This window comes from Labrus bergylta, chromosome 2 (genome assembly GCF_963930695.1).
Source record: "Labrus bergylta chromosome 2, fLabBer1.1, whole genome shotgun sequence".
NCBI classification, from domain to species: domain Eukaryota; kingdom Metazoa; phylum Chordata; class Actinopteri; order Labriformes; family Labridae; genus Labrus; species Labrus bergylta.
Window position 1 is genome coordinate 12,190,198 of NC_089196.1, and position 12,037 is coordinate 12,202,234.

The 12,037-nt window shown below is 37.3% G+C and overlaps 3 protein-coding genes across 3 annotated transcripts; 2 read left to right on the forward strand and 1 right to left on the reverse strand.

Annotated features, from left to right (window-relative positions):
- Positions 1–444: 444 nt before the first annotated feature.
- med22 (mediator complex subunit 22) lies at positions 445–4,599 on the forward strand. The gene is made up of 5 exons (XM_020657432.3): positions 445–573; positions 811–958; positions 1,129–1,209; positions 2,219–2,427; positions 3,846–4,599. Exons 2-5 carry the CDS (start codon positions 836–838, stop codon positions 4,036–4,038), a joined length of 606 nt encoding a protein of 201 aa, XP_020513088.1. The 5' UTR covers positions 445–573; positions 811–835; the 3' UTR covers positions 4,039–4,599.
- Positions 4,600–4,601: 2 nt separating this feature from the next.
- c2h9orf78 (chromosome 2 C9orf78 homolog) lies at positions 4,602–7,271 on the reverse strand. The gene is made up of 9 exons (XM_020657409.3): positions 7,099–7,271; positions 6,860–6,919; positions 6,710–6,761; positions 6,424–6,494; positions 6,202–6,279; positions 5,633–5,830; positions 5,383–5,519; positions 5,188–5,292; positions 4,602–5,056 (listed from the first exon to the last, which is right to left on the reverse strand). Exons 1-9 carry the CDS (start codon positions 7,173–7,175, stop codon positions 4,959–4,961), a joined length of 876 nt encoding a protein of 291 aa, XP_020513065.1. The 5' UTR covers positions 7,176–7,271; the 3' UTR covers positions 4,602–4,958.
- A 13-nt stretch (positions 7,272–7,284) lies between these two features.
- Positions 7,285–11,834, forward strand: nfu1 (NFU1 iron-sulfur cluster scaffold homolog (S. cerevisiae)). The gene is made up of 8 exons (XM_020657419.3): positions 7,285–7,399; positions 9,423–9,523; positions 9,629–9,764; positions 10,447–10,513; positions 10,604–10,721; positions 10,832–10,895; positions 10,996–11,170; positions 11,444–11,834. Exons 1-8 carry the CDS (start codon positions 7,341–7,343, stop codon positions 11,480–11,482), a joined length of 759 nt encoding a protein of 252 aa, XP_020513075.1. The 5' UTR covers positions 7,285–7,340; the 3' UTR covers positions 11,483–11,834.
- Positions 11,835–12,037: the final 203 nt, after the last annotated feature.

Sequence of the window (12,037 nt, forward strand, 5' to 3'; positions counted from 1 at the left end):
TACTGGTGTTATACACATGTACAGTTTTAGACAGTTGCAATTTGAGAATTTAATTTTATCCCTTAAAAATGATTGGTGATAACTAATAAGTGATACATGTGTTATTGTAGTTGAATACTATGTATTTCAGCATTGCAAAGAAATCCGTTTGGTAAAGCTTTTAACTTCACCCTAATACTACATTAAAAAAAAGCAGCTTGTACATTTCTCATGGTGATTCTGATGTAATTAGACTTTTGAATGTACATGTTCCTTCCTTTCCATAAAACAGGGTTCTTTAAGTGGTTTATACAAAAATGTCCATATTATGATAATTAATTGTAACTCAATTAGTAATGCCAGTGCCATTGCCTCGCAAACAAGTAATAATAAATAATATATAATAAATAAAGAATGTTTATGTTATGAAAGCGACCTTTTATAGTGTGATGCAGTGTGACGACAGTGATATTCCGGTAGAGGGCGGAAATACAAAAAGCAAACCGGTTGTTCGCCTTCATTAAAGTAACGAAGAAGAAGAAGAAGAAACGCTCACGTTATTTGTCAACACTTTCAGAAAGTATGCGCTAAATGGTAAGTCATTTTGTTACAGAAGCTGTTATAAAACATATTAATGCGATAATACATATAATAAAACACGTGAGATATATGTTTCTCTAATTCTGTTCTTTTACTAAGCGTGCCTTACCGTGCTAACTTAACGTGAGCTAGCTGCTCTCCTGTGAATGATTGAGAAGTGTGTTCACAGTTTCTGTCTTCTAATCTAATGAAGTGGTTTCTGTGTAATAACCTGATTTTTTTTTTTTATAGGTAACTTTGTCTTTTACTGAGCACGATGGCTTCTCAGAGAGTGCTGCCTCAGAGCAAAGAGACTCTGCTTCAGAACTACAACAAGAGACTGAAGGATGACATCAGGTCCATCCTGGATAACTTCACAGAAATTGTCAAAACAGCAAAGGTACACTGAGACGGTGCTCCTTTTTTTATACATTTTTTATACATTTCTCTGTTCTACTGCTCATTTAAAGTTTTTGGTATAAGCCTCACTTTCAAATCCTGTCCCCATCCTCACATAAGAGCATGTTATTTTCATGTTTGAGTATTTCTAACACTGTTTTCTGTTCCCAGATAGAGGATGAGACACAGGTTGCCAGAGCAACGCAGGCAGAGCAGGACCATTATGAGATGCACGTCAGAGCGGCCAACATTGTAAGATGAGCAACACATACAACTTACTCTGTAGTTTTATTGTTTTATATAGTCTGTGGTAGGGCTGGGCGATATATCGAGTTTTTAAGATATATCGGTATATTTTCAAACAAGATATAGGGTAAGACAATATTGTTAATATCGTTATATAGTTTGTCGCATTAAAATAATGTTATAGAGGTGCCAGGTCACCTTTTTCTCATCTCACTGATGATGACTGTCTGTCCCTCTTAACCCTGCTCCTCCTCTCTCTCTCTTTTATTGTATTTAAGGAACATTTTTATTTTATTATATTACTTTTTAAATTGACAAAAAGGTTGTTTATTTTCCATGTGTTTTCACTGTTAATAAAATACATATCGATATATATCGAGTATCGCCATTCAGCTAATCAATATCGAGTTTTGGTCCATATCGCCCAGCCCTAGTACGTGGTTAGATTAACTTAACGCTTTGAGTAAAAATAAAAAATCATGCCATTATTTCAAATACATCACTTTTATCAGTGCAGACTTGCCACATCTCTCACAGTCAACATGTCACAGCAGCCATCTTTAGGGGTTTCTACTTGGAGCTTCCTGATAAACCTGACTGAAAACAGAATTGTATTCCTTGTTTGACAATGTTGCTTGGAATTTTTTATACTTTTTTCACATCTTTTTGTAAGATGCTTATGCTGAGGACAATTTTTCAAACCCTCAACAACAATGGTTGTAGCATTCCTTGAAATGAAAGCATTGCAGATATGCATCATTTGTGCACACTTTGTTAATTATAGCCTGATTCATTAGTTTTCTTTGTAAAGTTCAGGTCTCAACTGGAATCTCAAAGTAGAGCCATACTTCACTCGTTGGAGTAAAGTATGGCTGCACAGTATTGATTTGTAGTTGACCAAATTTAGGATTATTTTAGTACCTCTGGTAATACTTCCGTGGGAATGTTTAAAGGAAAAAAAAAACATTATTATTATTTTCTAAACCCATTTCCATCTTTCTTGTTGTCGTTTCAGGTACGAGCTGGTGAGTCCCTGATGAAGCTGGTGTCTGATCTGAAGCAGTTTCTGATTCTCAACGACTTTCCCTCTGTGAACGATGCAATCAGCCTCCAGAACCAGCAGCTCCGCTCGCTGCAGGAGGAGTGTGACAAGAAGCTCACCTCACTCCGTGATGAGATCGCCATCGACCTGTATGAGCTAGAGGAAGAATATTACTCCTCCAGGTACAAGTAGGCTCATACATAGCCCCCCCCATCCCACCGCCCCTCTGTTGCCCCATGCCCACCTTTACCATTCACTGCTGAGCCCAAAGGGGTTTCTTTCATCTTAACATGACACTTTGGGGTCGAATTTCTCCCACCTTCATGGTCAAACGAGAACATCCATCAACATAAAGCGTCACAAGCTCTATCACTTAGCCACTTTGAATTGAAACTTTGAAAGTGCCTTCAGTTTTTTAAGTTAACACAACGAATCCCAATTTGTCAAAGTAGTGTAGACTTCAGCATTAAAGAGGTTTACAGCTGAATCTCAGCAGTGTGAATTCACTCTTAATAGTTGAACATGTTTTTGATGGATTTAATGCAGTTCACTGATTCAGTGTGTGATACATGAAGCCTTACTGTTGACAAGGATACATTTCAACATGGTGTTGATCTACTGTTGTGTTCATTTCTAAATGGTGATCAGACTTTGGGTTACCTGGTATGCAGCATCTTAAAGGAGAGAGGCTTTAACAGATATTTTCAGGCATTTGTAAATAATGAGCCCTTTGCCCGTGGGTTGATTTACAGTTACAGTATTTAAATCAAAGTAATGACCGTATAAAGTATATTCATTTTATGGTCTTGCTGTTTAATGAATTGTTTTAAGGGTTTTTTGAAGCTTCAAGAATAGAAGCACATTTATCTAAACTGATGTCAGAGAATAGATTTTATAGAAGTATAGTTCATTTAGGATAATTTATTTTAAAATTAATTTGGTGTTTAAAGATTTGATTGGACTGTGGATGATTGTTTGGTATAGACTGTCAAACTAGTATGTTTGATGTTATTTATTTGAGATCAAGTTTGAGGAGTAGACTTTTTTTTTTTCCACAAACAATTTGATCTTAAATTGAACTGTTTCCGTCCTTAAGACCTCAAGTGACTTCAGCTGTCAGCATGCAGGTTGTTACACTCACACATTGTGTTTGTACATGTGAACTAGTTTGTTCCAGGTTGTTCCAATAGACCCACAATGACTTCAGCAATAAAGCAGAGACAAAACACTGCAGTAGTTTGTCATGTTTTTCTGTGAGAAAGTATAAATGTCTCTTAGTCCTGTTTGGAGCACAAGGAGTGTGGGTCTTTCTTCCTCGCTGCATTCGCTCTGCTTTCTCCTCCATCAGCAACTGATTAACACCTTTTTGCTGGGCTTAAAATCAACAGTTGAAAAACTACAGTTTCTTTGAGATAATCAGCAGCTTTATGCATTGATTCAGTTTCAGCTGCTCCTGCATAACCTCCATGCTTCTGTTGTATGTGCGCCTTTACGTGCTCCTCTATGCGTGACTGCTTATTCTGACCTGCCGCTCTCGTCTGCTCCTCTCTTTCTGTGCTGCATTGATTCTTTGTCTCCTACCGGTTTCCGCTCCACAAAGCTACAGTCAGTGGGACAGCACTGATCTGCCACTGTGTGACGCCTACCGCCACAGAGACAGCTGGGCTTCCCCTGGCAGCAGCTGCAGCTCCACCCAGGGAGACAGAGAGGATGTGGAGGGACCTCCTTCACAGGAGACGGTCCCACAACACCACGTCAACGGACACGGGACATCTTCTATAGAGAAATCATAAGGAGGAACATGGACAAAGACTGGAACACTAGTGCCCATTTTGTACTGTATTGTTTTATTCATATACAATTAGGTCTGCAACTGTTTTTTTTTTATTTTCTGTGATGGACTTAAACCTCGGCTTTGTGAATTTGCAGCATTTTCTTTTTTTAACCAAGTGTACAATTTGAATAATCTTGTGTGACTTGGCTTAAAGCTACTGTGAGGAGCTTTTAGTTTGTCCATTTTCTTTGGCGCCCCCTGTGGACAAAACAGCACATCTTGTTTAGCCTACTGTAAGTTATCTCGTGACACCTACCCTGTAGCAGCAGTTTCAGATGAAATTTACAATGCAGAAATAGTCAATCTTTATGCTGATGGTCTTATTTGATTTTTTTGTGGGTCACATATAACCATCCTTATTCATTTCAGTGTCTTCCATAGCCAGCTAAAAGCTCCTCACAGGGGCTTTAAGTAGTGAAAATAAGTGATCTAACCTTAAAAGTGTACGCTTGTTTTTTTGTTATTGCTTTATTTTTTCTTACTCCTATCACGTCTCTTAATAAAAGGACAATTTAAAGCATGTGGTTTTTATGTTTTTAATTTGACCTGTTCCTGAAAACTCTTAAAGTAATCATCTACAACAAAACATCAAGATGAAACCTCAAAATAAAAAGTTAATGTTCCTTATTTAGAGTAGTATTACAGAAAGTGGTCAAATTTGCAATCTGACATTCCTTAGCCCGCTTTGCCTTTTATATAAACCACGACAAAGCAAATTAAATGTATACAAGACCAAAACTGTCTTGGGAGTCCTTTTGTCAATAGTCTTCAGATAAATCTTGTCTGCAAATTTTGTCACAGCTCATTTGGACGCTCAAATGTTAATAAAAAAAAAGACATCAAGTTGAGAAATTAATAAAAACAAAAACATCCAGCCTCTTAATATCGCCGATTCATCTTCTTGAACTTCTCGTAGTGGTAGTCATCTGTGGCCTTCTCATTGTTTGGACGTTTGCGGTAGTTCGGTGGTGACGATGCTGTCGAGTAACAGAGGATATTGTTAAGATCAAAGTTTTACTCCTCAATGACAAGAATGTTTTGAAATGCTCAAGATCTGAACTGAAAAGCATTGTAGTGTTAATGTGCTTTCTTTAACAGCGTGTCTTACTCTCTGGTCCTGGTTTCTCAGTGTCTCCCACACGCAGCGGCCTCGCTTTGGGCTCCTCTCTGTGTCTGTGGTGCCTCTGTGGTGCATTCACATCCTCATGATAAACTGGGAAAATTCAAATTCATTAGTAAATTACACCACCTTTTCACCTCTCAGTCTCTACTGGCACTAAATGTTTAGACTGAAAGTACTCACAGCGGTTGTGTTGGACGTAGTTGACAGCAATGTTTGTGGGTACAAAAGATGTCCCGTTGTCTTTTTTCTTGTTCCTTTGTTCTGCAAGAAGCTTAGCCTTTGCTTCTTCTGTGAAGATAATGTTCTTGATCTTTGCACTGGGAAAGAAATAAAGGAAATTGCTCCAATGTGATGATGATGTCATTACTCATCGATTTCTTTCTAATTGAAGTTGAATCCTTTTTTTTTTTCAAGAATAGTCTATACTCACTCAATACCAAGGTCGACTTCAGGGATACCACTCAGCATCTGGTTGGATAACATCTCCTCTGTTTTCTTGGCAGAGTTGACTCGGATGTTCTCTGGCAGCTCATACAGGTGATCCTCTGCATTTTTCGCCTTAACTTTCTGTTCCTCAGCTTCAACCAGCCCCTTCTTCTTTTTCAGCTCTGTCTCAATATATTTCATCCTGTTCAAGTAGATACATGAAAAGAGGTTTTAAATACATCCATGAAGCACAACTGTGAAGGTATACACAACTGTCCTTTATTTTAGGTGTACAATCTTTGACATTCCCTTAACTTTATAACTAAAAAGTAATACAAACAGAGCATGCTAGCACTATTGCTTAGACAAAGCAAATGTTCAATGTCGCTCTTTCAAAATAAATATATTAATGACTAGTAAGTAGAATTAGGTGCTGCATTTTAAGCTTTGTGTTTTGGATGAACCTGTTTGCCTAACTTAAGTCTGAACAGTGTTTGCCTAATGGAATTTTGAGTGAGGGTGTATCAGTATATGTGTTTCATTGACGTGCAATTGTAAATGTGTAATACGTACATATCCGCATCCTCATCTCTTCGGTTTGTTTCTGCAGAGAAGGATGTTCCCAGGTTGAGGTCGGTCTCATCTTCTGTCCTGCATGTGGAACAGAAATCAAAGAGGTCCAATCAGGGTCCGATTTGATGACATTCATTTTTCTTTTTTAAATGACACACTAGCACTTATAGGATATGTTCAATTCTGTGTCAAATAATGAAAGCGAAAACAAGGTTTACTTACATGTCCCTATTCCTGTCTTTGATTTTCTTCATGTCCACAACCCCTCCAGTCTTCAGTTTAAAGGGGTCATTCTGTGGGACATAATGTCATGTGTAATTGTAATATAACGATATAATAGTCCAATATTGGACAACACATCTTCAGATAAATCACATTTTATCACATTTCAAAAAGGCCACTTCCTTCTTTACATGAGAAAGTTTAGATGTTTAAATGAATACATATTTGAACTTGAATACAATTGAAAAGTGATCCATGTTGATACAATTTACAAAGGGAGACTTACATCAACTTCAGCATCTGGCGGCAGCATATCTCCCACCAACAGGGCGGCCACACTAAACAAAAGTAAAATGTGGATTTGTATTTCATAATATCACTAATACCGCAGAGACTTAAACTTTGTAAATATGTTCAAGTGCTGCATTCAAGTTACCTGACTCCGGTCTGTCGTTTCCGCAAACTCTGAAGCTCTTTAGCCTCTTCTAATTTTGATCTGAACAAAAACAACCATTGACAACACACAATTATTCAACTGAATCAACCCAAACTAAAGAAAAATGTATGTGAAACAGTGAAGCTATCATTCTTGACTTTCGCAGAGAGGCGGCTACGTCAGCTAACAAAACAATGTAGACCGTGTTGTGTTGATGTCGTTTAGTTTAAGTAATTTACCTGACTGCTTCAGTGGTCTCATCTTCCTCCACATCTGATGAGTCCCTTCTCCTCCGAAAGTTTTTGCCGCACGGCATTTTCAATGCTTTTTTATTTAAGTTTTCGTAAAATGTCGCTTGACGAAAAGCAGATGGTGGTGAAAAGGGGACAGTTTTTGCAAACGTACAATAATATTGCGTCACTTCCGTCGACGGGCTCCGTTTCTTTTTTTGCCGGTTCTACTTTAGATAATCACAACAAACATGGCGACTTACAGACAGGTCGGCAGGTTGTTGGGTATTTCAGCAAGACTTTCACGTCCGTAAGTCAACTTGTTTGTTAGTCTAGTCCTTCTACTTTACTCCTCTAATGCTTGTGTGGATGCATCGAGCTCTTTAATGCTCAGAGCTCCTCTTTGGTTTACTGCTAGGTAGCCAGCTAGCGACGGTGCACACTGACGCAGTTTGATTTAAATGAGAGATGTGATGTCATAATTGCATTTGACTTGTATAGCTTTTACTTTATAAATCACAGTAAGCTATGGAAAGGAAAGGAAATGTTATTAATGCAAGTTCATAGGAGATATATATATGTATATATATATGTATATTAGTCCAGAGCCCTACGTCACTCAACACCTAGAGCACAGCTGACATGTTGCAACTCGCCTCTTGTGTTGGAAACAGGTCGTTTCCACTCAATACCAGCTGAGGGACCAAAGTTGAACATGAAATGCACTTTTCTATTTTCCTTCATATCACAGTCGACGATGTCAGCTTTTTTTTTTTTGCAAAAAATGTCTGCAGATTGTTCAGATTTGTTCTCTGTGTAGGAGGAAGGTAGACTTCAGTCCCTATTTGGACACAAGTGTTTTAATTTTTTCAGTTTTAAATGTCTTCCATCCGCGCATGCAATAATGACAATTTAACTGGTTGCTTTACAAATGCTTAAGTTTTAACCTTCTTGGGTTACATTGTTTTTCCATGTTCAGAGTTGCCGTCACCTTAAAATCAAATCCATCCTCTCGTGCGCCAAAATTCTTACTTTCGTGATTTTGAGCATTGCATATGATTCCACTTCTCTGTGTGCCAGGAGATATTTATGGAGTTAGAATTTTTTTTAAAATAATTACCATCATTAATGCATTTTTTATAACTTTATCATGGCTGTGGACAGAGTAGAGAGCTGTTTTACAGTTCAAATTAAAGGCTGAATTAATTTAAATTGAAAGTAGGAAAATATTTAAAAACTACAGGATAATACTTTTTTTGTTGACATCTTGTTACCCCAGAAAATGATCTGTATATAAAGAGCTCATTCCTAATGTAGTGGCAATTTCTTCTTGTGTGTCATATAAAAATTGTCACTTGTGTCATAGGAGCCAACCTGTTCGTTCCTGATGCGTGTCCACTTAAATATACTCACAGATCTGTTGTTTCACTTGATTTCTTATTTTATTCTTAATTCCACTTTCCAGAACAGATCCAAAATGAATATATCAAAACTCATAACAAAAGGTCACGATCAAAAAACATTTGCTGCGTGGCTCCTATACCTCCACCACAGTCCACAAACAAAACGATCTACCTTTTTTCTCACCACCTGTGCATCGCACCCAAATGAATTAACTCGGCTCCACCCATAACACAAAATATGCCCAAATAAATCCATTATTCACCATAAAGGTTTCCATGTCAAATCAAGTACCTCTCATAAATTAATACTTATTTCTAACAACACAAACAATATACTCTATTAGCACAAACTTAAACCATACTTCTGAAACTAAAGTTATCATGATTAAAATGGCCTCTACAACTAATGTGATTTTCATCGTAAAGCTCATGTTCACAGAAAACCATAAAACCTGATGTATGTTTTTAAGTCAGTATATTGTTCATTCCCCTTGGTGAAGACAAGACCGTTATGACCAAAACATAACATGTGCAGGTTGAGTCACAGCTATGCTAGTCAACCTATTGCTTCATTTACAAAGGGATTTAGTGTTGTGCACAAAGGAGGAGCATAAAGAAGTTGGACTTACTCTAACGGTTCTTTTACAAAACTGTTACCATCACATTATTAGGAGGGATTTAAGAGGGCATGCTTGAATGTTTTTTTAGTTAGCAGCATTAATGTGTTATCTAAGTTTTTTAGTCGTACTTTCACTCTCTGCAGTTCAGTAACATTTTTATGACAGCTGTAGTAACTAGTTAATTTGTGAATTGAAATAAAGAATACAAAACATGAAAAATAAATACTGTACATTTGTTTAACTGTTGTTTATTTAACTAGACAGTTTTTAATTTAGTAACCTTTTTTCTCTCTCTTACATGTTGTCTCAGTCTTGCCAGCAATGGCTTTCAGTGTGCAAAGTTACATTTGCCTTCACATAGCACAGGACTCCCAAACAGATGGCCACAAAACCCCCATTGGGTCATTCCTGGTTTGTATTCTTACAGAATCCTTGTGACTCACCAACTTTAACAAAAACAAAATACTATAAGAACTACCTCACAATCTTATTCTTTGTGTTTTGATCTTTTTCCAGGAAGAACAATGTTTGTGCAGACACAGGACACACCGAATCCAAACAGCCTGAAGTTTCTGCCTGGTCGCACGGTTCTTGAATCTGGAACTTTGAATTTTGCTGGCCCTAGAGATGCTCACTGCTCGCCTTTAGCCAGGTATAAAACTTATGAAACAGAAGCACTGTCACAATGACACATTACTTTCAACGCAGGAATTTTAATATGGAGTAGCAGGAGAAGCATAAGGTTACATCATGATATTGACTTTGGCTTTGTTCCAGTGCTCCAGAATAAAATGGAAGCATTTGTTCTCATTATCAGTAACTCTTGTATTTTCACGTCGCTGATACTTTGGTGATTTATAAACCTGCTGTACCAGTAGCAGAGATCTAGTGTTATGTCTGTACTCACAAATACGTTTGAACACTTGAGTAGAGAGAGTTCTCTGTGTCACGCAGGTTGTCCTTGAGTCTGTAGCCAGTGTCTTTCAAGCCAGACACACTGTTCTCCTGTCTCACCTGGGTCAATGTGAATAAATATGTGAAACACAATGCAGTTGTCCTACCATGCAATCATTACATTCTCTCACTGTGGTTGCTTGTTGGAGGATTAAATCATTAAGTTTCAACAGTCCTAAATGACTAAAATGAATTATTCAAATAATTGTATACATAATGTATGTTAGATTTAAAGTTTGATGTGGTCATACTCGTTCATAGAAAATTTGTAAAGTTACACTTTTCTTGCATTTCTTAATTTTATCCCCCTCTTTCAGTTATTTCACAGAAATGTAAATGTGATGTCAAACTACATAGTGATATTTATGTGTCATCTTCAGACAACTGTTTAGAATTGATGGAGTCAAAGGTGTCTTCCTCGGCCCCGATTTCATAACCATATCAAAGGTAAACGACCATGTAACAGGTCAATGTTGTATACAAAGAATGCTGCTAAGTTTAGCCTAATATCAAATTGTTTCTTTTCTCTCTATGTAGGCTGATGATAACATGGAGTGGAAAGTAATCAAGCCTGATGTATTTGCTGCCATCATGGACTTTTTCACTTCCGGACTTCCTGTTGTAAACGAGGACAGCAAACCCAACGCAGACACAGGTAAACATCTTTACCCATTGTTCATAGAGAAACACTGAAATAGGAAGCACTTTCTAGCAAAACCTGTTTAAGAATTCCAAGCAATGTCCAAGCAAGGTCCTTTTTTTCAGCACCTTCAGATGATGACGATGAAGTTGTTGCTATGATCAAAGAACTGCTGGATACTAGAATAAGGTAGCTGCATGTGAAGATGTCCTGTAAAGATAACAATGGCTTTTCCCTGTTAGCATGTGGTTCCCTCCTTACTTGACTCTTTGATGTTCTTCTTCTCCAGACCAACAGTGCAGGAGGATGGAGGGGACGTTCTGTATCGTGGGTTTGAGGATGGCATTGTTAAACTGAAGTTGCAGGGCTCTTGCACAAGTTGTCCCAGTTCCATTATAACTTTGAAGAGTGGAATCCAGAACATGCTGCAGTTTTACGTCCCTGAGGTTGAATCAGTGGAGCAGGTTTGTTCGCCTGTCTGAAGATATGTTACAGGAACATACAGCTTAATGTAGTAAAAGTAATACATACTTATTTATCTTGACTTACTCATTAGTGTTATCATGTTTTTGTTCATAAAAAGGGACTCTAATTATTGCATAGTTGATAACTGCTGTATGAATCTTAATGTTAAATGTTAACATATATATATGTCAGCAAGAATAACACTATCAGGCAAAAAATACTTAAAGAAAATGTGATCTAAATATGTCAACAAAACCTTTTTTTCATTACAGGTGAAGGATGAAGAGGAAGAGGACGCTGCCCAAGCTTAAAATGCAAAAACCAGAGTAACATTTACACATTCCTCCCTCCCCCTCCAGCCACCTCCTGTTATGCTATAGTTTCTATGCAATTAGCTTCTGTATAGCATAGCTGTGTGAAAGAATGCAGTATAATTCAGATGCTATCATTGACCTTTGAAGATACTCTCTGTACAATGACAGTATTTAAAGAGTACGGAACGAAGAGCCCTGTAATAGAAACCTAAGACTGTCGAGCTGAAATAAAACATATTTATTATTTCACTTTGTTGGATCTTATCTGATTAAGTCCCTTGTTAAAAATAGCCTTAATGGCTGGGATACATGCACTGTGTTTATATGAATAAAGTTCATTAAAAAATGATACCAATGCTTTGCCTCCTAATGTAAGAGTATTTCATTATGAGCACTGTGCCTTTGCATTAACTAGATATCACTGCAGTAATTAGACAATTTGTATGTGGTTTAAAAAGTTGAGGATACATTTGATGCATTTCATAACATGTAATAGTGATTTTTGTTTTAACCAGTTGTGTAATTTTAGAGATATTTCTAGGCTTATACCCT

What these genes read in the sequence shown, in the direction of transcription:
- med22 (XM_020657432.3), top strand. Translation starts at nt 836, where the DNA reads ATGGCTTCTCAGAGAGTGCTGCCTCAGAGCAAAGAGACTCTGCTTCAG. An exon ending in AAATTGTCAAAACAGCAAAG is followed by an intron (nt 959 to 1,128) that starts GTACACTGAGAC and finishes TTCTGTTCCCAG; the next exon opens with ATAGAGGATGAGACACAGGT. An exon ending in ACGTCAGAGCGGCCAACATT is followed by an intron (nt 1,210 to 2,218) that starts GTAAGATGAGCA and finishes TTGTCGTTTCAG; the next exon opens with GTACGAGCTGGTGAGTCCCT.
- c2h9orf78 (XM_020657409.3), bottom strand. Translation starts at nt 7,175, where the DNA reads ATGCCGTGCGGCAAAAACTTTCGGAGGAGAAGGGACTCATCAGATGTG. An exon ending in GAAGTCGACCTTGGTATTGA is followed by an intron (nt 5,520 to 5,632) that starts GTGAGTATAGAC and finishes TTTCTTTCCCAG; the next exon opens with TGCAAAGATCAAGAACATTA. An exon ending in CTACGTCCAACACAACCGCT is followed by an intron (nt 5,293 to 5,382) that starts GTGAGTACTTTC and finishes GAATTTTCCCAG; the next exon opens with TTTATCATGAGGATGTGAAT.
- nfu1 (XM_020657419.3), top strand. Translation starts at nt 7,341, where the DNA reads ATGGCGACTTACAGACAGGTCGGCAGGTTGTTGGGTATTTCAGCAAGA. An exon ending in CCCCCATTGGGTCATTCCTG is followed by an intron (nt 9,524 to 9,628) that starts GTTTGTATTCTT and finishes ATCTTTTTCCAG; the next exon opens with GAAGAACAATGTTTGTGCAG. An exon ending in CACTGCTCGCCTTTAGCCAG is followed by an intron (nt 9,765 to 10,446) that starts GTATAAAACTTA and finishes TGTCATCTTCAG; the next exon opens with ACAACTGTTTAGAATTGATG.